General features: G+C 50.5%; 1 protein-coding gene across 6 annotated transcripts in view; it reads left to right on the top strand.

Moving 5' to 3' along the window:
• The window catches only part of CORO2A (coronin 2A), a 51,609-nt gene extending 28,877 nt beyond the window's left edge, over positions 1-22,732 (top strand). For all 6 annotated transcript variants that reach the window (XM_090274475.1, XM_090274477.1, XM_090274476.1 and 3 more), the window contains 10 exons: positions 10,404-10,520; positions 12,138-12,287; positions 13,624-13,803; positions 14,411-14,527; positions 15,242-15,346; positions 16,121-16,217; positions 17,009-17,121; positions 17,479-17,569; positions 18,477-18,751; positions 19,720-22,732. In XM_090274475.1, coding sequence (XP_090130601.1) covers positions 10,404-10,520; positions 12,138-12,287; positions 13,624-13,803; positions 14,411-14,527; positions 15,242-15,346; positions 16,121-16,217; positions 17,009-17,121; positions 17,479-17,569; positions 18,477-18,751; positions 19,720-19,851 — 1,377 coding nt within the window. In that variant the 3' untranslated portion in view covers positions 19,852-22,732. The remainder of the gene's footprint in view (positions 1-10,403; positions 10,521-12,137; positions 12,288-13,623; positions 13,804-14,410; positions 14,528-15,241; positions 15,347-16,120; positions 16,218-17,008; positions 17,122-17,478; positions 17,570-18,476; positions 18,752-19,719) is intronic.
• Positions 22,733-22,793: the final 61 nt, after the last annotated feature.

The raw sequence follows: 22,793 nt of genomic DNA, 5'->3' as shown, positions 1-22,793 counted from the left end.
GGACTGTTGAGGGAACAATACAGAGAGCTGTCTGGTTGGAACAGATGGACTCTCTGCTTAGGGGAGATAGGAAAGTACCCTGGGGAAGCGGCTTGGGGTTAGATGAGAAGGGCCTTGAATGCCAGGATGAGAAGGGTGAACTGTGTTCTAAAGAGATGAAATTTTTCAAGCTGGGGAAAGCTACGTGTTGAAGGCCAGAGCAGGTAGGACCCCTAGGCCTGTTTGGTTATGTATTTCTTCCAAGTGCTGAGTGCTTTTAAAAGATTCTGTCCACCAGACAACATGCATTTTTTAAAAAGATTTTATTTTTTATTTTTAGAGTCGGGGAAGGGAGGGAGAAAGAAAGGGAGAGAAATATCAGTGTGTAGTTGCCTCTCACGCACCCCCAGCGGGGGACCTAGCCCACAACCCAGGCCTGTGCCCTGACCGGGAAGCGAACCAGCAACCCTTTGGTTCATAGGCCAGCATTCAATCTATTGAACCAAACCAGCCAGGGCCAAAATGCATTTTAATTAATTACATATTAATGTGTTTTCCTAACTTTTATGACTCAGACTTTTTCAGAACTGTCACGGTTTCTAACTCCCCTGAAATGTTCAGTATACATAGGTACTAACAACTGATAGTAAGAAAATAAGTTGGTTTGATGTGATGGGATGTGACCTGGGTGGGACGAGGGGACCTAGCTCAGGTAGGAGGATCAGAGAAGGCCTTTCTGGGGTGGTGGCATTTGGGCAGAGAGCCACTAGAAGCTCTCAAGGCAGAGTGCTCAGGTAAATGAGTAGCAAGTGTGGAGGCCCTGAGGTGGGAATGGGTGTTCTGTGTTTGGACATGGTGGGTGGTCTCATGGGCAAGAGCAGTGGGAGGTGGCCAGAGAGGGGAGCAGGGCTGGGACTGTGCAGGCCCCGCAGGCCAGGGCAGGAAGCTCCAATCCAACCCGGGAGGATTGGAATTCAGTTGTCCTGTGCAGCCTTATCTTGGGTATAATGTGCAGTTAATTTTCTTTGGGCTTTTTGAAGTAGTATCATGAATAGCCCGGGGACACGTGTTCATTGCTGCTGTCACAGGCTCCTAGGAGTCCCAACACATCAGGAGCTGAAAGCCACCAGCCAGAGCTCATACCTGAGCGTCACAGCACAGATTCTGAGTCAGTGGACCTGAAGGAGCCAGAATCTGCCTTCCAACATTCCAGAGTGGCCAGATAAAATGCAGGAGACCACTGAAGTCTGCATGTTGCTTATTTTCTTTTTAATTGAACTTTTTGGTTTTGAAATCATTGTAGATTCACATGCAACTGTAAGACATAACACAGATTTCTGTGTACCCTTCACCCAGTTTCCCCCAATAGTAACATCTTGTGAGACTGGAGGACAATATCACAGCCAGGATATAGACATCAGTACAATCAAGTATAAAACATTGCTCTGGCTTAGTGGCTCACTTGGTTGGAGTGTCCACCAAAAGGTTGTGGGTTCAATCCCTGGTCAGGGCACATAATAGAGGCAACTGATCAATGTTTATCTCTCACATCTCTCTCTCTCTCTCTCTTTCTCTGCCCCCCCCACTTTATATATATATAAATATATATTCTCGGGTGAGACTGAAAAAATATATAGAATGTTGCCAGCATCACAAAGATCTCCCATGTTGCCCTTTTATAACCAGCCACTTTCCTCACTCCCAAGCTCATCTTCACCATTCATCTGTTCTCCATCTCTATGCTTTTGCCATTTTAAGATTGTGGTATGGCCCTGGCTGGTGTGGCTCAGTGGATTGAACGCCAACCTGTGAACCAAAGGGTCGCTGGTTCTATTCCTGGTTAGGGCACATGCCTGGGTTGCAGTCCAGGTCCCCATTTGGGGGCGTGTGAGAGGCAACCACACATTGGTGTTTCTCTCCTTCTCTTTCTCCCTCCCCTCCCATCTCTAAAAATAAATAAATAAAATCTTTAAAAAAAATTTTTTTTAAAGAATGTGGTATGAATTGGGGCCATATAGTATGTGACCTTTGGGCTTGACTTTTTTCATTCAGCGTAAAAGATCCATCCAAGTTGCTGCGTGTATCAGTAACTTGTTCTTTTTTATTGCTGAGTAGTATTCCGTGGTGTGAACGCACCAGTGTGTTTAACCATTCACCCGCTGAGGCCATCTGGATTGTTTCCAGTTTGGGGCTGCAATGAAGAAAGCTGCTATAAACATTTGCCTATAGGTTTTCGTGTGAACATAAGTCAGCCTCCGTTTCTGTGGGATAAATGCCCAGAGCACAGTCACTAGGTCATAAAACATGTTTACTTTTATAAGAAACTGCCAAGATATTTTCACAAAGGATGTCTCAGTACACATAAAATATCATATGGGATATACTTATCCTAAAAATAATATTCATTGTTTATCTGAAATTCAAATATCCTGGCACCTTGTGTTTTTAGTTGCTGATTCCAGCATCTCTTCTTCCTCATGGTGCCAATACGGCTGGTTTGCAAACCACATTTCAGTAGCTAGACTTCATCTAGTTCTTTTCTTATAATGATGAAAAAATTTCAAACACAGAAGTAGATTAAGACCCTGGCCAGGTAGCTCAGTTGGTTGGAGCTTTGCCCCATATGTCAAAAGACTGTGGGTTCAATCCCTGGTCGGAGCACATAGAGGAGGCAACCGATCGATCTCTCTCTCTCTCTCTCTCTTTCTCTCCCTCCTCTCTCTCTAAAATAAATAAAATACATATCCTCAGGTGAATATTTTTAAAAGCCTCTCAAAAAGTAGATTAAAAATAATATAATGCAAAAGAAAAATACCATATGATATCACCTAACACGGGAGGCTAATGAACAACACAAACAAATGAACAAAATTGAACCAGAGACATGTCAACAAGGAGCGGAGTAACAATTATGAGGGGGGAGGTGGGTAAGTCAGGGAAGGGTTTAGTAAAGAAAGGAACTAGTATAAATGACCCACGGACATGGACAACGGGGTGGGGACTGACTGTGGGAGAAGGGGTGGGCTGGGTAGCGGGGAGCAATGGGGGAAAAAGTAGTACAACTGTAATAGAGAAACAATAAAAATAAATTTAAAATAATAATAATAATAATAATATAATGAAGTTTACTATACCCAGATTCTGGAATTTTCAAAACTGCTACTCTTGCTTCATCCACATTCCACGCCCCCGTCCCCCACAAAGTACTTTAAAGCAAATCCTGGACATTTTGTCATTTTGTCCCTACAAACTTCAGTGTGCGATTCTAGAAAACAAGCACATTTCCTGACTTGACCACAAGGTCAAGGTCACAGCGCTGACACTGACTCCTGTGTCACTTGGTTTCCACTTCATGGGAAATGTCCCTGATTGCTTTATCAGTGCCCCGCTGTGTTTGAATAAGGGTCCAGAATGGCCCACGCATTGCATGTGGTTGATATTTTCTTAAGTAAGGACATCCAGTGTGACGGAGCAGCAACGCGAGGCCGAGAGAGGAAGGACGCAGGGGCGGGTCCCATCACCCGGCACTTACTCTGGACAGACAGGACAGTGCTGGCACCGATGCTGTCATTGGCCCGCTTTGTAGGGAGTACAGTATCACCCTATTGTGCGGATGAGGATGCTGAGGCTCAGGGAAGACGAATTCCCCAAGGACCCTGAGCAGTAAGGTGAGGACCCGAATGTGGCCCAAACATTGCCTCCTTGTCAGTTACCAGGGATGATGTCCCATCCAGGCAGAGAAGTGTCAGTAAAGGGATCTGTGTGCAAGAAAAGGAGGGAGGGAGGGAGAAGTTAGCTCATTATTTTATGGAGTGTCCGCCTTGGAAGGTGCCTGGCCTCACCGTCGTGTCCCGGAAATTTTTCTCAAAAGGGCTAGGCTGACCCAGGCAGAGTCAGGTGTCCCAGAGGGAGTGACTCTGCAGTCTGGGCCCTTCCTTTTGCAGGCTGTGACCCAGGATGAGGCCATTGGGAGGAGGTGCCTGCAGCCCTGGCAACAGAGGGCTGTCCTCAGGGCATAGTGGGACTGTCTGGGGACAGGCCTGCCCTGAGCCTGGGGACATGCCAGGTTGGGCTCCTGAACCTAACCTCTTGAAGGGTGGAAGGGCGGGCTTTGCTGAGAGGTGTGGAGGAGGGAGACGAATGAAGGCAAGAGCAGGCAGTGAGCTCGTCCATTTTTTGTGTTCTGTTTGTTTTGTTTTGTTTTAGTCTCTTTCAGTTCTATGGATCTGTTCAGCCTAGAAAAGCACCTACTCAAGGAATGGGTCCTCTGCCTTCAGTTTCCCAGGAGCTGGCCTGGGAGGGGGTGGAAAAGGTGTCCACGGGGTCTCAAAGGACAGAGCTAGAACCAGAAGCAAAAAGTGAGGGGAGTGGGAGGGACCACAGGGAGGCCACACCAGGCTCGAAGTAAGAAGTGTTTTCTCACAATAAAAATGGCCTGAAAGTGGAATAAACCATCTGGGTAGGAAGTGAGCTCCGCATCTCCGGGGCTGATCAAATGGGGATACCAGATAACCTCTGGTTCACTATTTCCAGCCCTGGGTGTGGGATTCTGCTGTAAACCATCTTCCTGCTCATCTGTGTGCTTGTAAAGGGAGGACTTCGCCCTAAATCCTTATGGGAACATGATTTGCATTGTAGCAGCAAGGGTGTTCCCAGGATTAGGGAACACTCCTATCATCCTTCCCTGTGTTCAACTTTCTCCTTAGAGCAGCGCTGCCCCCACCCCCGCCCCAGGCCCCAAGTCTTACCCCATAAATCAGGACAGAACTCATCTGTCCGCAAGTTCATCTGTTCACAAGGTCCTGTGCAGGGTAGACTGTTTCTGTGCCCACAGCCCAACTCCTCTTCTCTGGCCTCCTCTCCCATCCCATTTTTCAGTCTTTCTTCCCTGCTCTCTGCTTCAGGATCCTTCCACTTAAATCCTACCTATGACCCTGCCTTTTTGACCTAAACTACCTCTCCCCTACCCTAACCTGGTCAAAGGCTCCCTTTCTTTAAGGCCCAGTTCAAAGGCATCCTCCTTCTCCAGGAAGCCTTCTCTGATTGATCTGCAGGGCCTTTCCTGTGCCTCTCTCTCCAAGTCCTGCATATACTACATGATGCCCTCCACAGACTGCCAGCTCCTTGAAGGCAGGGACCATGACCTACTCATCTTCTGCATGGGCCCTGGTGCATAGTAGGTCCTCAGTGAAAGGCCTGTATGATGCTGATGGTAGTAACAATGGTGCAAGGATAACAAGAGGTAGACCAGGCAGTGGGAGGAAACATTCCCAGTTCTCAGGGCTGGGCCATGGATTGGTTCTGTGGCCCTTAGCACATGACAGTCCACCCCTCCCATCCCCAGCTTCTGCATTATAAATGAGGATTCTTGTGCTACTTCCTGGGGTGGTTGAAAAGTAAATCAAATAATATGAGCAGAGCACCTAGCACAGAGCCTGGCACATAAATGACTCTCTAATGGTTCCTTTATGTTTGCAAATGTGTTCCTTATAGAGTGAGAATGGGCTTGAGTTCATCCATTGAGACACAATCAAGGCATCAATTTATTCAGTGCGGCATCCCTGGAGCGAATGCCCATGGGTTGGGCAGAAAGTGATGGGAGTTGCTCGGCAGAGCACCTGAGCCTCACACTGAATACATCCCTGGGCCCGTGAAACGTTCTGAACAACAATAAGCCTGGATAATTGTGATTAGCCCTGATGAGTTTATACTAGCAAATTTACCGAGAGCTTACCCCGTACCAGCCACTCTCTTAAGCACTTTATGTGAATTAACTCATTTAATCCTCATACCCACCTTGTGAGATCCTACTATTGTTGCTATTTTGTAGATGAGGAAACTGAGGCCCAGAGAGCTGAGGTCACTTGCCCACAGTCACACAGGAGTGAGTGCTATAGCAGGGATTCAAACTCAGCAAGCCAGAGTCAGCCTGCCCACCCGACCTCTTCTTATACCAGGCACAGCACCTCTGCCTGCCCTCCCGTGTCCACTCTGGGCTGTTGGGAGGGCCCCTGAGGCCATGACTGTGACATTATTGTGGGAGGGCTGATGCCAGTGGCCTCACAGCTTTGCCATCCAGGCAGCTGAGGTCTGCCCCCAGGCGCCCCCTCCCCACTCCCCACCCTCTGCCTGGTTCTGCCCTCAGGGGTCCTATAGTCCTGTTACTCTGTCTGCCCAGAGCAGCCAGCGGAGACTTGCACCCAAGCCAGGCCGTCCGCGGTCTGTGCAGAAAGCAGCTGTATCTCCCCTGCTTTCGAGCTTGTGTCCCCCATAAATCAGGGGCTGCTCCTGGCTGACTATCGGCCTGTGGAACAGGAGGGCAGAAGTGGTCTCCCAATTATAAATACCCCTGCCCTGACAGGGCTTTTAGCAACTCAGTCAATAGCCCATCAGTAATGTCTGTTCACGTGGGTCCTCAGCACTAAACCCTGTTAGGCTCCAAGCAGCCTACCGTCCCCAGGGGACGCCCAGCTCTGGTGCTGGGGCTCTGCTCTGAGATGCCTGGGAGGAGCACCCGCTCAAGCTCAGCCCTGAGGAGCCAGGGCTGACCTGGGAACTGGGGGTCTGGGTGGCCTCCCATCAGCCAAGGCCGGCCTACGGTCAGCTCGTCCACAGCACCCACAGGACAGAAGCTGGGGCGCGGCCCTGGGCCCAAGTGTAGAAATAAAGGCCCTGAGAGCAATTTGATATCCCATCGCCCATCCAGCACTGCTCAGACCCTTTGACCCAGGAAATGAGCCAAGAGAAGGGAAAGGCTAAGTGCAGGACAGGACGGGGGCAGGACACTGACTCAGAGGGCTGGCGCCCTCCCTCCTCACAGTAAAGGCACCACGGACTCCCACTGGGCGACAAGAGCCCTGGGCGTGACCCCGCACACATGACCCTGGCTGTGACCCTGCACACATGGCCCTGGGCAAGTGCCTCCTCTGGTCTGAGGTCAGGGAGGCTGCAGGGATCCACGGGTGGTGCCCGCCACCCATGCAGGCACGAGAGCTGTGCTGGCTTTGCCATTCCTAGTCTCTCAGAGCCCTTCATGTTCTGCAGTTTCATAACAAAGTGTTGGCTAATCCAGAAAGGACCTGTCTTTTCAAAAAGCCTGGAGCTTTGTCTTAAATACTTTTGTATTGCAGATTTTACAGTTTTTATAGAAAGCTTGGGGAAAAAATTTTAAAGATAGGTGATAGCCCTGGATGGAATGGCTCAGTTGGTTGGAACGTTATTCCACTGACCAAAGGGTTGTGGGTTTGATTCCCGGTCAGGGCATGTACCCAGATTGCAGGTTTAATCCCCGGTCGGGGTGCATACGAGAAGGCAACCAATCGGTGTCTCTCTGTCTCTCTCTCTCCCCCCCACCCCCAACTTCTCTCTCTCTCTCTCTGAAAGCAATGAAAAAAATGTCCTCAGGTGGAGATAACAAAATAAATTTTATAAAAATATAGATGATTTTTTAAAAACCACCTGTTTATCCCTAGAGAAAAACCACTAATAACATTTTGGTGTGTTTTCTTGCAGTTTTTTTCTCAGTTTTGATATACACATGGCCGCCTGTGCACACACACACATATACGTATGATAACAGCTGCTCTTATTTGAGCACTTCCACTATATAGGATCACTATTGGGCTTTTCATGCATAATACCTCATTTTACCCCATAACGATCCTGCAAGGGAGAGATGATTATTCACATTTTACAGACGGGGAAAAAGAGGTTTGCAAAATTTGACATGATCAGATTTCAGTTCTTGAAAGATTGCCTGCTGACAGCGTGCAGAAGGCCTAGAGCCGGGGCGAGAGGTCCGCAGCGGGGCCACCGTCCTATGCAGACCTGAGCCGGGCCCGTGGGTGCAGGTTCTCACGCCAGGGCCCCGGCTCTAGGGGCCACTCCCGCTTCAGGGGGCAGGGAGTGGGCATTCTCTTCCCTGTTCAGGGACCCACTTTTTTTCAACCATGGAGAAGGCAAAACTATCTTAAAGAAATAGAACATTTGCCCACCTCCTTACATATCACTATCAAACAACACATGTCCAAATTCTTTCTTATCACTCTCTCTGAATGTGTATGTGAGGGTATAATGTTTCTTCAGAATTCTTCGAGGGTAAGTTACATACATCTTTGCCTTTATCTCAAACTACTTGAGTGTTTCCTAAAAACAGGAATATTCTCTAGGCACTAACCACAGTATGTCATCAACTTCACATTGCAGCACTGCTTCAATCTACTGTTCATTTTCCAGTTTGTCAAGTAGTGTCCTTTATAGAGTTTCCCCTCCAGTGAGGGACCCAGTCCAGGGTGGGGTGTCTAATACCCCTTTTTGAGGGGTGACAGCTGTGTTGGGCAGCATATTTCTGAAGGGGAGCCCAGGACCACTGCCTCTGTTTGCAGACCTACTATGACGCATACACAAAGCCCCCACACACCAGCGGCTCAGTTGTCTGCCTCCCAATTTGCCCGACGTGACAGGAAGGCCCTGTGTCTGTTATAGCAGCTGCCCTCTTCGCAATCTTATTAAGCCACGTCAGAGACCACCACAGTGTCTTTGCTCAGTCTCGACTGGGCACAGTCTCAGGATGTCCCACAAAAGTGCAGTGGTCTTTGCAGAGTTGGGGAGGTGAGGGAAGGACAGGTGGTGGGTATTCCCTGAGTTCACTGTTTTTGAACATTCCTGTTTTAAAATCCTCAGACTGTTAATTCTGCGAGGTCAGATTCGGGGGCTTGTGCTTACCCAGCCCCTCGCATGGTGCCTCTCCACTATTTTCCTCCTAAGGATTTGCTGAAGGAGGGGATATTGGCCTGTTCTCTTCTCAGCTGCCTCTTTCACTCAGATATAAATGGGGACAGAGAAGCATTATGGGGGGTGGCTCCAGAGCCTGGGGCCGGGTGGTGGATGTGGGCCACGCCTGCATGGGCAGGCGGAGGGCCTGGTCCTGCTCCCTGTTCTGCCGGGACCACGCAGTGTGATGTGTGAAATGAATGTGTTGGTCCCTGCCAACTCCAGGTTGCTGTGCCTGAACCCATGTGGCTGCCCCATGACCCAGGAAATATCCCAGTCTGTCCTGATAGTTGGACAGTTCAGATCTGGGCTGTGTGGCATGGGCTATGGGACCTGTGTGTCCTCTGTGCAGGTGCAGGAGAGGAGGGAAGGGGAGGGAATGCCCTTTCTTGTTCTTTGAAATATAATTCACATGCCATAAAATTTCCCATTTTAAAAGATTTTATTTATTTATTTTTAGAGAGAGGGGAAGGGAAGGGGAGAGAGAGAGAGGGAGAGAAACATCGATGTGTGGTTGCCTCTTGTGCACCCCCAGCCGGGGACCTGGCCCACAACCCAGGCATGTGCCCTGACTGGGAATCAAACCAGCAACCCTTTGGTGTGCAGGCCAGCATTCAAGCCACTGAGCCACACCAGCCAGGGCTAAAATTCTCCATTTTAAAGTGTACAAGTCAGTGGGTTTTGGCATATTCCACGGTTGTGCAACCACTGCCACTGTCTAGTTTCAAAGTAATTTCATCTCCCTCAAAAGAGACCCCATTTCCATTAATAGTCACGCCATTGCCCCTCCCCCAAGCCACTAACCTGCTTTCAGTCTCTATGGCTTTACCTGTTCTGAATTTTTTATATCGTTCCTCAGGGTTTTGAATACCAGGTACCAGGGCACGTGTTCATTTCCTTAAGCAATGAAACCACACCTGGTATATTCTAAGTGGAATCGGAAAATATTTTGTGGCTTTTGGTGCCTGACTAATTTCACTTAGCACAGTGGTCTCAAGGTTCATCCATGCTGTAGCATATGTCAGTACTTCATTCTTTTTTTGACTGAATGATATCCCATTGTATGAATATACTACATTTTTGTATCTCCAATCATCTGCTATGGACATTTGAGTTGTTTCTGCCTTTTGGTGACTTTGAATAATGTGGCTGTGGACATTAGTGTACAAGTGTTTTGTAGGCCCGTGTTTTCATTTCTCTTGGTGACATGCCTCAAAGTGAAATTATAGGGTCTTATGGTAACTGTGTATAACCTTTGGAGGATCTGCCAGACTGTTCTCCAAAGTGGCTGCACCATTTTTGCCCGCCCACCCCACAGTGTATGAAAGGAAATGTCCTTTTGTTGAACACCTACTATGTGGTAGGCAGGCACTGTGCTAGACCCTTTCCGCACTTCATGTCCTGTGATCTTCACAGCAGCCCTGTGAATACCTCTCATTGCCTTCATTTTACTGAGGGACACACTGAGGCTCAGAGCAGTGGTGTGACTCCCCCAGGGTCACACAGGGGACAGTACTAAGTCTCAGATTTGCACCCAGTTCTGCCCCTTATGTTTCCCTGTCCACCGGTAATTGCTGACTGACTGAGTGACCATCAACGTTAAAGTGGATTGAGCCCCCTCCTCCCCAACCCTTCTGGGCATTGTTTTGCAGACGGGAAAGTTGGACCCCCACTACCCAAAGGTCTGCGGGCACAAAGGGAACGTCTTAGATGTCAAGTGGAACCCTTTTGACGACTTTGAAATCGCCTCTGCTTCTGAAGATACCACGGTGGGTGTCAGCACATAAGGCTGCTCCTTTGACCAGGAGGAGTGGGGTTGGGGCAGAGGGAGATGGAATGGTGTTTGTGCTCAGCTCTGGTGCTCCCGACTCTTTCATCCTTCGTGAGCTGCGGTTGCTGTATGGGGAGGGGGTAATTTAGATTCTGGCCTCTGCGGAACTTGGGGCACGACCCCTCCTCTCCATGGGCCTCCGTTCCCCTACCTATAAAATGGGCATAATGGTTCCCAACTGCTTAGTGAAGACCCAATGAGATTCATATTCCAGTGGGAAAGCCCGTCTCTTGGGGGAGCTATAAAATGCTATGAGAGGCATTTTTACTGTGTCCAGAAACTACTGTGCCACTCAATCTTACAGAGAGAGAGTAGGGAAGTGAATTTTAAAAAATAAGAGTGGGAGCCATATATGAATATGGACACCAAAACCAACCCCAAAGCTTAAGTCCCACCAACTCTTTTGAGCTCCTATATTGTAACAAGGACTTAATTCCTTCTCCCACAGTGTTTAGTGTTATTTATTTATAATTTATTCTATGCTACTTCTCAAAGATGGTAGGTATGGCTTAAAACAAAAGATACAGATGTGATCCGGTGGTTCAAATAAGAATAAAAGCCATAGTTATTATTTCCTGTGAGCCGGCTGTGCGCCTGACTCTCATTACACACATCATCTCACTCAGCCTTCCCTTCCTGGCAGCCCCACAAGGTAGGACACTTCTCTGAGGTAGAAGCTGAGGACCTGCAGCTATTTGCCCGACGTCACACAGTTGGTAGAGGCAGAGCCAGACTTCAAATTGAGGTCTGATTTCAGAGCCCAGTCTGTTTCCACTGCGCTATGCCAGTTCCCTAAAATGTAGCAGCCACAGATGGAGGAAGTGAGGAAATAATACTAGAAACATTGGCAATGGAGGGTTGCGGCTGCTGAGCCCTAGGTTTAGCTCAGAGCTGCCTGGCAGCCAAGGCAAAAAAGGGAAATAGTATGCATTGCAGAACCCTCACTGTCTGATCAAAGGAAACACACCAGTTAATCAGGACAAGCAGGTAGAAAATTCTAAGAGGACTTGTGCTGGTTTCCATAGAGGGGATGCCGAGGAACATAAAAGGGGCCCCTTCAAAGGGGCCTGCCCTGCCCTGCTCCAAAGAGTGTGTTGGCTGGCTACCTGGTGCCCTGAGGATTCGGCACAAACCCTTCCTCCTGCCGCTCAAGGCTCCACCTTGGGCCTTTAGGACAAGGCGCAGGGGCACACCACTGTATGTTGGGGGATATTCTATGCTGGGAAGCAGATTTGCTCTGACACCCAGCCTGGGAGTCAGGCCTGTGGCCCACCTACCCACCCACTGCCTCAGGTCATTAGGATGGCAGAGATTACCAGGGGGCATATTGGGAGGCCCGGACCCATCTCTGGTCAGCACCAGCCCCTGCTTGGGTTGGAGCACCTCGACAAAGCCCCTGTCCTGTTGAGGTGCCCCAGCTGGCCCTCCACTGAGTGAGAGGTGGATACAGAGAGAACTCCCCAGCCCTTCTGCTGGGCACTGCCAGCCCTGAGGGTGGCGAAGGTGCTGCAGTGACCCTGGCTAACACTCCCCTGGGCCATGTAACCTTTGACAGATTAAGATCTGGAACATCCCGAAGCAGTTGCTGTCAAGGAACCTCACAGCCTGCAGGAAGGAGCTGGTGGGCCACTCCCGCAGAGTCGGGCTGGTGGAATGGCACCCCACGGCTGCCAGCATCCTCTTCAGCGCTGGCTACGACTACAAGGTGGGTCTATGTACCAGCTTCCTGGGGCTCCCTGACAAATGACCGAACTGAGTGGCTTCAGACAACGGGCATTTATTCTCACACAGTCCTGAAGATTAGAAATCCTGAATAAGATGTTAGGAGGGCCATGCTTCCTCCAGAGGCTCGAGGCGAGAATCCTTCTGAGAATCTTCTAGCTTCCTGTGGCTGTGTCACTTCAATCTGCCTTTGTTGTCACATGGCCTTCTTCTTCTTCTTCTTCTTCTTTTCTTAAATTTTTTTTTATTGATTGATTTTAGAGAAACATTGCTTGATTCTTGTAAGTGCCCTGACCCAGGATCGAACCTGCAACCTTGATGTATTGGGGCAACTCTAACCAACTGAGCTAGCCGGCCAATGCCAGGGCCTTCTTTTCTGTGTGTCTCTGTGTCCTCTCCTCTTCTTATAAAAACAACTGTCATTGGACTTAGGACACACTCAAATCCAGTGTGACCTCATTGTAACTAATTATATAAACAAAGACCCTATGTCCAAATAAGATCATATTCTGAGGCTCCAGGTGGACATGAGTTTGGAGAGGACACTATGCAACCCATTATTCTGCCTCGAGGGGCTGGGCTGGGCTCTGTGGACTGGGAAAATCCATGGTGTGGGAGACTGAGATTCTCTTCTGACTCGTCTCTGACTTGCAGTGTGACCTGGGAAGTCCTTGTCTTCTCTGGGCCTGAGTTTCTCCATCTGTACACGTGTGGGATTGGTGTGACCATAGCTGTGACCTCTGAACTCTCCCCTTCGCAGCTCTGCAGGGCTTTACTGAGGCAGCTCAGGGGGCTCTATGATGGATAAGATGGGAGTGGTGGGGAGGGCTGCCACTAAATGTCTATGTAGGGAGTGTCTGCTGGGCTGCTGCTCGGGGCTGTGCAGTTTCCTCTGCATACAACTCCAGGGGGCACTGTTCACGTAATGGATTATGGGAATGGATTGCCCTGGAGCGGTACAGTGCACAGTTTGTGCAATGAAGCATGTAGCCCCCTGTGAGGTGGGAACTGCTGTGTGAAACCCCCTGGGCTAGCTGGTCCCCAGGGTCCTCCCAGTGTGGATGTTTCATTGCTCAAAGGCAGATGGTGTTTTTTTTTTTTTTTTTTGCTGCCAGACAGCCTGACTCCCGGCTCTCCCCTCCTGCCATGTGGTAGCTTCAGCCAGCAGACCCAGCCCCCCACCGAGTCCTCTCGGCCAGACTGCCATCTGTGGCCTCCCTCCCGGGGATACTGTGTTTCACTGCAGCCCCGCCGGCGTGTGACTGGGGGCCAGGGCCAGGGGTGGCCACTGTGCTCAGAGCTGGCTCTCTGCCATGCAGGTGATGGTCTGGAACCTGGACACAAAGGAGTCTGTAATCGGGAGCCCCACGATGACAATTGACTGTCACCAAGATGTGATCCTTTCCATGTCCTTCAACACCAACGGCAGCCTCATGGCCACCACCTGTAAGGACCGCAAGATTCGGTTGCTCGACCCCCGAGCAGGGACGGTCCTCCAGGTCAGTGCTAGGCTGGAGTTTGGCTGGGGCCAGAGGAGCAGGGAGTGGCATGGAGATGGTGGAGGCTTCTGAGAACAGGGTAGTGATGCTGTTCCTTACAGTCACATGAGTGCTGGCCACGCCTGCACACATATCCCCATTTTTCAAATGAGAGAACTGAGGCGGGAGAGAGGCTGAGCAGCTTGCTCACATTGGAAGCTGGAATTTGAACCTGGTCTAACGCCAAAGCTTGTCAGTGTGCCTCAGCTCCGTCCGGGGCATGGCATGGGTTTGGAGACCTCGGGGTGCCACTGTCGATCCACTGTGTAACCTTAGGCGAGCACTTTAAGGTGTCCAAGCCTCTGTGTCCTCATCTGCAACAGTGGGCTGTTAGTCCTTCCTGTTCGAGGATTAAGTGGGATAATCCAGGCGACAGTACCCACCCCGCCCCATGCTTCCCATAGAGTGGGTGCTAGGTAATCTTCCAACAAGCACATGGAACTGGGCAAAAGTTTGCCTCTTGTAGCTCAGAAAAATGACTCCGGAAGAATTCCCCAGGCAGAGTTGGGGTGAGAGATGAAGGCATAAGCAAGGGCAAGGCAGCCCCTGACCGCACATTTCCCTCCAGGAAGCCAGCTACACCGGGCACCGGGCCAACAAAGTGCTGTTTCTGGGGAACCTGAGGAAGCTGCTGTCCACAGGCACATCCCCATGGAATATCCGGCAGATGGCCCTGTGGGACCAGGTGAGTCTCCCAGGCAATGCCACCAACATCCCTCACCATCCTCCTTAGCTCAGTTCTGGCTTCATTCATTCATTCATTCATTCATTTATTGATGAATAACAGGAAGATGCCAAGAGCCTGATGGCCTGAGCCCAGGCCTTGTGCATCTTGTCATTCATAGAAGGAGACTGGTCAAGGTGGAGGAGTGGGGACACATGGCCACGTCTGGGACCAGGACTGGGTGGAAGGGAGGAGAGGGCCTTCTGGACAGAAGGAACAGCTAGAGCAAGGGCTTGGAATGGAATAGCAGGCATGTGGGCAGGAGAGGCTGCATGTTCAAGGCAGGGGTGGGGGTGGGGTGAGGGCCAGGCTGAGCAGTATTGATCCAATGGAGCCCTTGGCCGGAGCTCCAAAGACTGGACAGGTCACTTCCTTCTCTCTGAATTTTCTTCTTCATCTGTTAGAATAAATAACAAAACAGGCAGCGGAGGACTGGTGTAAGAGGTGACTTGTTCAGGGCAAAATGCTGGCAAAATAAAAGGTGATTCTCTCTCTCTGTTTCTCTCTCTCTTCCTCCCTGCCCCACCCCTTCACACACACACACACACCCTCTCTCACATGTGCACACACATACACATGTCCAGAGCCACATGGCAGGAATTGGTAGCTCAGAGAGCAACACTGATGACCCCTGTGAGTGACCTGCAGGCCACACTGGTCTCCCTTTCCTTGCAGGATGACCTTTCCATGCCTCTCACAGAGGAAGACCTGGATGGCTCCTCAGGTGTGCTGTTTCCCTTCTATGACACAGACACCAACATGCTCTACGTGGTGGGGAAGGTCAGTCTGACATGGGATGGAGGCAACTTCGTGGAGTCCTGAGACAGGACAGAGAACTACCCTAAGCCTTGTCCCACTGGTGGCCGGACAGCAGTCTGGGGCCCCCAGGAGTCAAGGCAGGGGCAGGGACAGGCAAGAGTCGCTGGACACTCTCCCCCTGTGGTGAACCCGGCACCTTTCCCTCATCTTCCTGGCTCCCAAGCGCACCTGGGCCCAGGGCATTAGGTAGATACCCTGAGCTGGCCCCTCCCCAACTCTGGGTCCTAATGAGGCGGGACTGGTTGGTGTGTCTCATCAGGGGCACCTTTAAATTTGGGGCAGAATGGGTCTTCATTGGGTAGGACCATCATCTGTATTTGGCAGCCCTGACCCCTACCCATTCACGCCAACAGCAGCATCCCCACTCCTACCCTGCCCAGTCATTATGACAGTTACGACCAGAAAGACCCCTAGAGTTGAGACCCACTCACTGGTCTCAGGACACACCACTCTGACCATTGTGTGCAACTCTTGGATGGGATGGGGTTCCAGCCTGTGCCCCCAGAGCTTCTGCCTCGGAGGCATCAGGTGGGCTTGGGTCATGGTTGGGGGCATTGAGTGTTAAAATGAGGACCCTCCTACTGCCTTGGTGACAGTTCCCTGGTGTTCCCTTGTGTGAGGTGGCTTTGCCAACTCTTTACCTACTATGAACACCAGGTTTCTTCTTCATGGCAGTGGGGGCCGGGTGGGGGTCTGATGGGAACCGGCTCTGAGCCATACCCTCCTCTTCTTCAGGGAGACGGGAACATCCGCTACTATGAAGTGAGCACCAACAGGCCTTACCTGAACTACCTGACCGAGTACCGCTCCACTTCCCCACAGAAGGGGATCGGTGAGTGCAGGGCACCGAGGCCACGTGGGACCTGGGGAGACGAGGATGAGTCAGATTCGGGGCCTGCCCTGGAGGGGCCCACAGTCGGAAGGGGAGATGGTGGGTCCACAGTCTGATTTCATGGGAGCTCTCGTTAGGAGTATAGGAAGTTCTCTGGGAGGCTTCCTGAAGGAGGCAACATTTGAGGAATGGAAAGAGGAGGCAGAGCACAGCATGGGGAGGGAATAAAGGCATTCTGGGCCAACGTTAAGCAGTGAAATAGTAGCTCAGAGATGGGAGAGAATGACCTAAGAGAGCCCCTACTTTTTCCATGCATTTGGGCTAAAAAATAAAACAAGATGCAACTATACTTATATGTTGTCTACAAGAAACTGACTTAGATGTAAAGACACAGCTACATTACAAGTAAAGGGATGGAGGAAGATATACCATGCTAACAGTAACCAAAAGGAAGTTGGACAATCTCTATTAAGGACACCAGGTTCACAAGCTGTGGGGATGTCAACGGAGGGCCTGGAGCAGAGCACATTTCCTGCAAAAGTCATGCTAACATCATTTAGATCCTTCAAGGTGGGGACAGGGTCTGATGATTTCAACCCCATTTCCCCAGCACAGGGCCTGGCCCAGCAGAGGTGTTTGCTTATGAACTGTTGGTTGAGGGGAAGGATGGTGGGTGGAAGGTGGTCTCCGTTTACGTCCAGGTGTGCAGCCTCGCTTTGCCACTCTCACCGGGTCCCTGTGGCCCCAGCCCAGCTGGAACCACTTGGCCCTTGTTGACCATCTTCCTGCAGGTGTCATGCCAAAGAGAGGTCTTGATGTGTCCACCTGTGAGATCTTCCGCTTCTACAAGCTGATTACAACCAAAAGCCTCATTGAGCCCCTATCCATGATCGTGCCCCGGCGGGTAAGAGTGGTGGGGGCATCTGCAGGGGAGGGGGAGAACCCGTCCTGGAGAAGACTAAGCCTGGAGCCTGGAGCCCATGCGCCCAAGGCAGCAACAGGGAGGCTGATAGCACTTCCCTGAAGGGAAGGTCGCTCTTGTGGTCAGTGAGGTGTCACTGGGAACTAGGAGTCCTGATTCTTGCCTCACCTCTGCTCTTGAGTTGCTGTGTGACCTTGGGCACACCCTTTTGCTCTCTAGGCCTTGGTTTTCTCAACTCACAGGGCTTGGGGAGGGCCTGAACCCCTCGCTCCCTAAGGGCCCTCCTGTGGGTGGCCCCCCCTACCCCGCCAGGTCTCACTGTCCTGACTTCTCCTGCAGTCGGAATCCTACCAGGAGGACATCTACCCGCCCACAGCAGGGGCCCAGCCCTCTCTGACGGCCAGGGAGTGGCTCAGTGGGATTGATAAAGGTGAGGAAGGCAGGGAAGAGGCCTCTGGAGAATGGGGGGCGGGGGGGAATGGAGTGTCCTATGGCCCAGGTCGCTGAGGGGGTTTGGGCAGTGTTTATATTCTCCTGAAACCCCAGAGGACTGATCCTTGACACTCAGTTCCCAGTGGCTGGTATGGTCACATGGGGTCCAGGAAGGGAGGGACTTGTCCCAAGGGGCTCAGCACGCTCCCTCCAAATCAAGGGATTTTTGTTCCATGGAAAACTACTTTCAACTCTGGCCTGTGCAGAGTGGCTGGATAGTCTCAGCTGGACTCCCTTGCCCATCCTCCTACCCCTACCTCCTACCCCCACGTCTACAAGGACTCAAGGGACCCTCTAGACAGCAGCCCTGTCTGCCTGCCCTGACTCACCCTCTCTGTCCTGTCAACGTAAGGGCCAGCCCAGGGGAGGCTGTGGGTGCACCCCATCCCCACCCCAGCTGCTGCCTCTGTGATCAGGACCTCCCTCCCCTTTTACCTCCAATCTCCTCTTTTGTGTAACCCTTAGACAGTCCCACTCCTCTCTGGGTCTCAGTTCCCTCATCCTTCTCCATGGTGCCTGCCTCCCCTGCTCCCCAGGGGCATTGGGAGAATGCACAAACTGGTAGATGGCTGAGCGCAGTGTGGGTGGGACTGTCCCTACAAGGCAAGGGCAAGGCTTCACTGGAGGAGCCCATGCCCTGGGCGTCCTTACATAGTCACGTGGGTGGGACTCTGATTTGCACTCTTATTACCCCGGGCCATGGGTGTGTGCCTGTCTGCAGGGGGCCAAGCCCCCACACCTTTTGTGTGGGTCTGTGTGTCTGCATGCCTGCTTTTGCCAGTACCCCCCATGCCAATGCGCTTATGGGCTCTCAGTCCTCACACAGCCCTTTGGTTCCCTCCCAGAGCCAGTCCTGATGTCCCTCAGGCCTGGGTCCCAGCTGCTGAGCCCTCGGCCTCTGCCCCCAGAGAGATCTCTCTCCAACCCCATGGCCCCCGCCTCGCCCCACCTCTTGGACCAAACAGAAAAGCTGGCTGCAGAAGATGGCCAGAGGCCCTTCCCTGTGCTGGAGGAGAAGGCACTGAGGTGGGCAGCAGAGCACAGGCTGGAGGAGAAGAAAACCTGGCTCACAAACGGCTTCGATATCTTCGAATGCCCCCCACCAAAGACGGAGAACGAGGTGTGAATGAGGATGGGGTGTGCTTGCACTGGAGGAGAGGGGGGAGAGAAGTGCGGGGTGAGAAGAATAACCAGCTGTGTGGCCTGGCCTAGCTACTCAATTCACTTTGTTAATTCATTCAATAAGCAGACAGTGAGCACCGTCTGTGTGCCCAGATGGTGGGTTTACATACAAATGGTGGAGAACCATCTGTGAAATGAAGAGGGTTTGACTTGGTAGGTATTAAAATACCTTCCAGTTCTGATGTGCTGCATGCCGGGTGCCACGGTGGGCGCTCTGATATACCACCTGAGTGAATTGTCTCAGCAGCCCTGGCAGTCAGTAGGCAGTGGCTAAAAACCAAAGGGATGGCATCTCACGGAGGGATTCTGCTCCTGGCTCTACTGAGCTGAACTGTAGGACATTGGCCCCAAGGACTGAGTCTCTCTTAGCTTCAGTTTCCATAACGGTAAAATGGAGGTGCCATAGCAGGCAAGTGGGGGTTGTTGTGAGCACCCAGTGGAATAACCTTACTTAGGGGGAGCACCCAACACCTAGTACCATTCTATACAGCAGCTGCAATTGTGATAATACTGAAGTTAATTTTCTCACCTCCATTTCCCAAAGGAAGAATTAAAGCTCAGAGAAGGTAAGTAACTTCCCTGAAGTCACACAGTTTAGTAGCGGTGAAAACGTCAATCTTCACACATCAGGGCCAAATATCCTCTCCTCCATCCTATGGGGAAATCTAAGGAAACAAACAAACAAAAAAGTCTGAAGCATCTAGTCTTTTTGAATTTCATTTATTAGGTGAATTAGGTTTTTTAAAAGGATCTAGGCAGTAGTTTCCCCATAGGCCTCAGCCATGTTAATCACCTCCACCTTTCTGAGTTCAAAAGGGACAATGTCTTATCCTTTCTGTTGGTGTCCTGCCCCCTCAAATCCCAGGACACCGATATGACCTTTCCCTCTGTTCTGTGCTCCCCTAGCTGCTGCAGATGTTCTATCGGCAACAGGAGGAGATCCGAAGACTCCGGGAGCTGGTGACCCAGCGCGAGGTCCAGGCCAAACAGCTGGAACTGGAGATCAAAAACTTGAGGATGAGCTCAGAAGGGCACTGAGCAGAGGTTTCTGCCCTCCTCACCCTCAGGGACACCACTTGGCTCCATGGGGAGGTCCAGAACCCAACCACAAGTCCCCCGAGAACAACCACTATTTCTATATTTTTTACCAGAAAATGAAACTCGATCGCCGAAAGATTCCAGTGGGACATGGTGCCGTTTCTCTACTTGCCTTCTCACAACAACAGTGTCTGCACTGACTCTTTTTGATGATAACTTGCCTTTCATTTAATTCTGTTTATAAGAGTCCATGAGAAGCTATAACTTCCCAAGGGAAAGAACATTATATAGATAGAAAGTTAGAGCTTAAAGGACCTAGGAGGAGAACTTGCCTGTGGTTTTCAAACTGTGGTCTGTAGAATGGGGGAAAGCTAAGCAGGAGGGCTGTACCCCCTTCCCCCGTTCCAATCAGACAGCTCCCCTTCTTTCTGTTTTATATATTTGCTTCCATGGAATACATAATTCTGCCACTCACAAATATTTAGAAATTTGAAAACCTGTGATTGGCTCAACATCCTCATTTTACAGGTGGGGAAACTGAGGCCCAGAAAGAGGCAAGTGATAAAGGTCTCCAGAGAGTTGGTGGCAGGGCTCAGCTGAGCTCCTGGTTTCCTGGGTCTGTCTTTCTGCTATTTCTGGTCTGCTACAGTTCTCAGCCCACAGAGCAGGAATCCATTGGTTCTGGCCTCAGCTACATCCCTGACTTGAACTGAGTGACCTCAAATTGTTCCCTCTCTGGCCTCCGTTTCTCCATCTCAACAAGGTGGGGATCCTGGAATCTGCCACCCAAGACAAGAAATGTTGTCCTTGACCTAAGGAAAACTACCTGTAGGGTGATGATCTGGATTTGTGTTGGGACCTCACCAGACATTGGCAAAGAGGCAGAGGGAGTTTAACTTCAGGGAAAGAAGTCAAGGTTCAGCCCAATTCTATAATACAGACAGAAGGGCAAAAGCATCCTTTCTTCAACCAGAATTACCCCAGTGTGGATACACTCCCTTATGTGGGATACAGACATCAGGCCACTTGGTCCATGACCACTGACAGCCGCCAAAGCCCTCAGGTCACAGAGCCTGCCTCTGCCAGGGTGACATAGGCAGATGTCAATCCAAGGGAACAGAAGAGGCCCCCAGGGGGTAGGGAGCCCCAGTATTGGCAGTTTGCCCACAGAACCCCCTGGCCGCCCAGCCAAAAGGGCTTCTGGAAGATGATTGTACCAGGCAAGAAAGCAAGACCATATGGCCCTAGAGTTCCCTTCCAGCCTGAGTTTTTCCTGTGTCCCTCCTTTGTGAATCTGTTGTGAGCCCTTCCCTGAGATTTTCTCTTTTTTCAGTGGTCCATACAGTGGGCCAGTTAGAGACAGGGAATGTTGGAAGTTAAATATACTGCTTACTAAGGAGGTGTAGATGATGAGTTTTGCCCGTGGCACAGGGCAATCCTGGAGCTAGGTTGGGGACTGCAGGAGGCCACTTGGCCTGGTAGGTTTCAACCAGCTGCACCTTAGAATCCCCTTGGGAGCATTCAGGAAATACAGATGGCCAGGCCCAGCCTGGACCAGTTGAAGCTGAATCAGCCAAGTAGGGCCTGGCCTTGTGTATATTTTTATAAGCTTCCAGGTGATTCTGCAATACAGCGAGGGTGGACACCCACTGGGCTAGTCCATCTGTACCTATCTATAGTAAATGACCAGGACCAGGAGCCAGGACTGCAACCTTGTCCTCTAAGTCCCGGCCAGGGGGCTAAAGCCAGGAAGCATTGTTCTGGGCCCTCTACCAGGTCTCTGCCCAAGCCTCAAGCCCCCACATCCCCAGCCCTGTTTCAGCCCAATGGGCACTCTGTGCTCCTGATTGCCCCCTCCCCTAGCCATGGCTGAGTCTGCCTGTCTGCCTGCACATGCCAGACGCCCAGTTGCTTGTCCCATCCTCCATTTACTCAGTCGCTGGGGCTGCCAAGCTTGCCAAAGATCAAATCCCAGGTGTTGTCAAGGAAGCAGAATTCCACTGGATGCCTCATTTGTGGCCAGCACTTGACAGTTTACAAAGCCCTCCCACCTCCACTCACTGACACATCTTACTCTTAACACAGGTCAGGCAGGCATGATTATACCCTTGTTCAGCAGGGAAGACTAGCCTCAGAGAATAAAGAAACTTTCATGCCCAAAGGCACTGGTTACAAAGTGGTGGAGATGGGGCTTGGGGCTGAGTGTCCAGAGCTTCCCAAAAGCCTCCTCAAACCCGCCCCACCCCAGAGGGACCCAGACCTCACGCTTAGCAACAATATGAAGGCAGCCAGGAACAAACTTTGTCTTTCTTTCCTTCTTTCTTTTTTTACATTTAGAATAAATTATTTAAATTATTTCACAGCAAGGGAGAGGGATAGGTAATTTTTATCAGATATTTTTTTAAGCCATTTTTAAAAATTACTTTTTTGTTTATGTTCTTAACCGATGAAGTGGAACTTGCCCAGAGTTCGCAGGGCCAGGCCTTCATGCTCAGGGCAACAAGCAGGATGTACGCTCATCTCTTTATCCCATGCCCGGGCGGCCCCCTGACTGTTGGCTCAGGAACTTTCCGAGAAGGAAGACAGCACTGGGAGATGAGCTTCAGGGCGTATCCACCTTAGTGCTATAATAATTGTTCTTCTTGGAACAAAACTTTATGATTGTTATCATAGAGGGAAGCAGGAAGTCAGAAAATGATCTATGCTTTTCAGATAAAACCGTGCCTGAAACAGTTTGATTGTTTTAATGTTGTTTCTGAAATTCCTGTACCTTTGTAATAAATAAATAAATAATAAATGTGAAAATAAATATATGTGGAATCGTGCTATGGAAAGAATATAAAAAAATAATAAACATCATCTGCCTAGACATTTTAATACATGGAACTTTCCTTTTCTTAATTTGTTCCACAAATAATAAGTACCTACTTTTCCAGACTGAG

Source organism: Furipterus horrens, unplaced genomic scaffold (assembly GCF_987537825.1).
Source record: "Furipterus horrens unplaced genomic scaffold, mFurHor1.1.pri manual_scaffold_4, whole genome shotgun sequence".
NCBI classification, from domain to species: domain Eukaryota; kingdom Metazoa; phylum Chordata; class Mammalia; order Chiroptera; family Furipteridae; genus Furipterus; species Furipterus horrens.
This window is presented reverse-complemented; position numbering and strand designations above follow the sequence as displayed.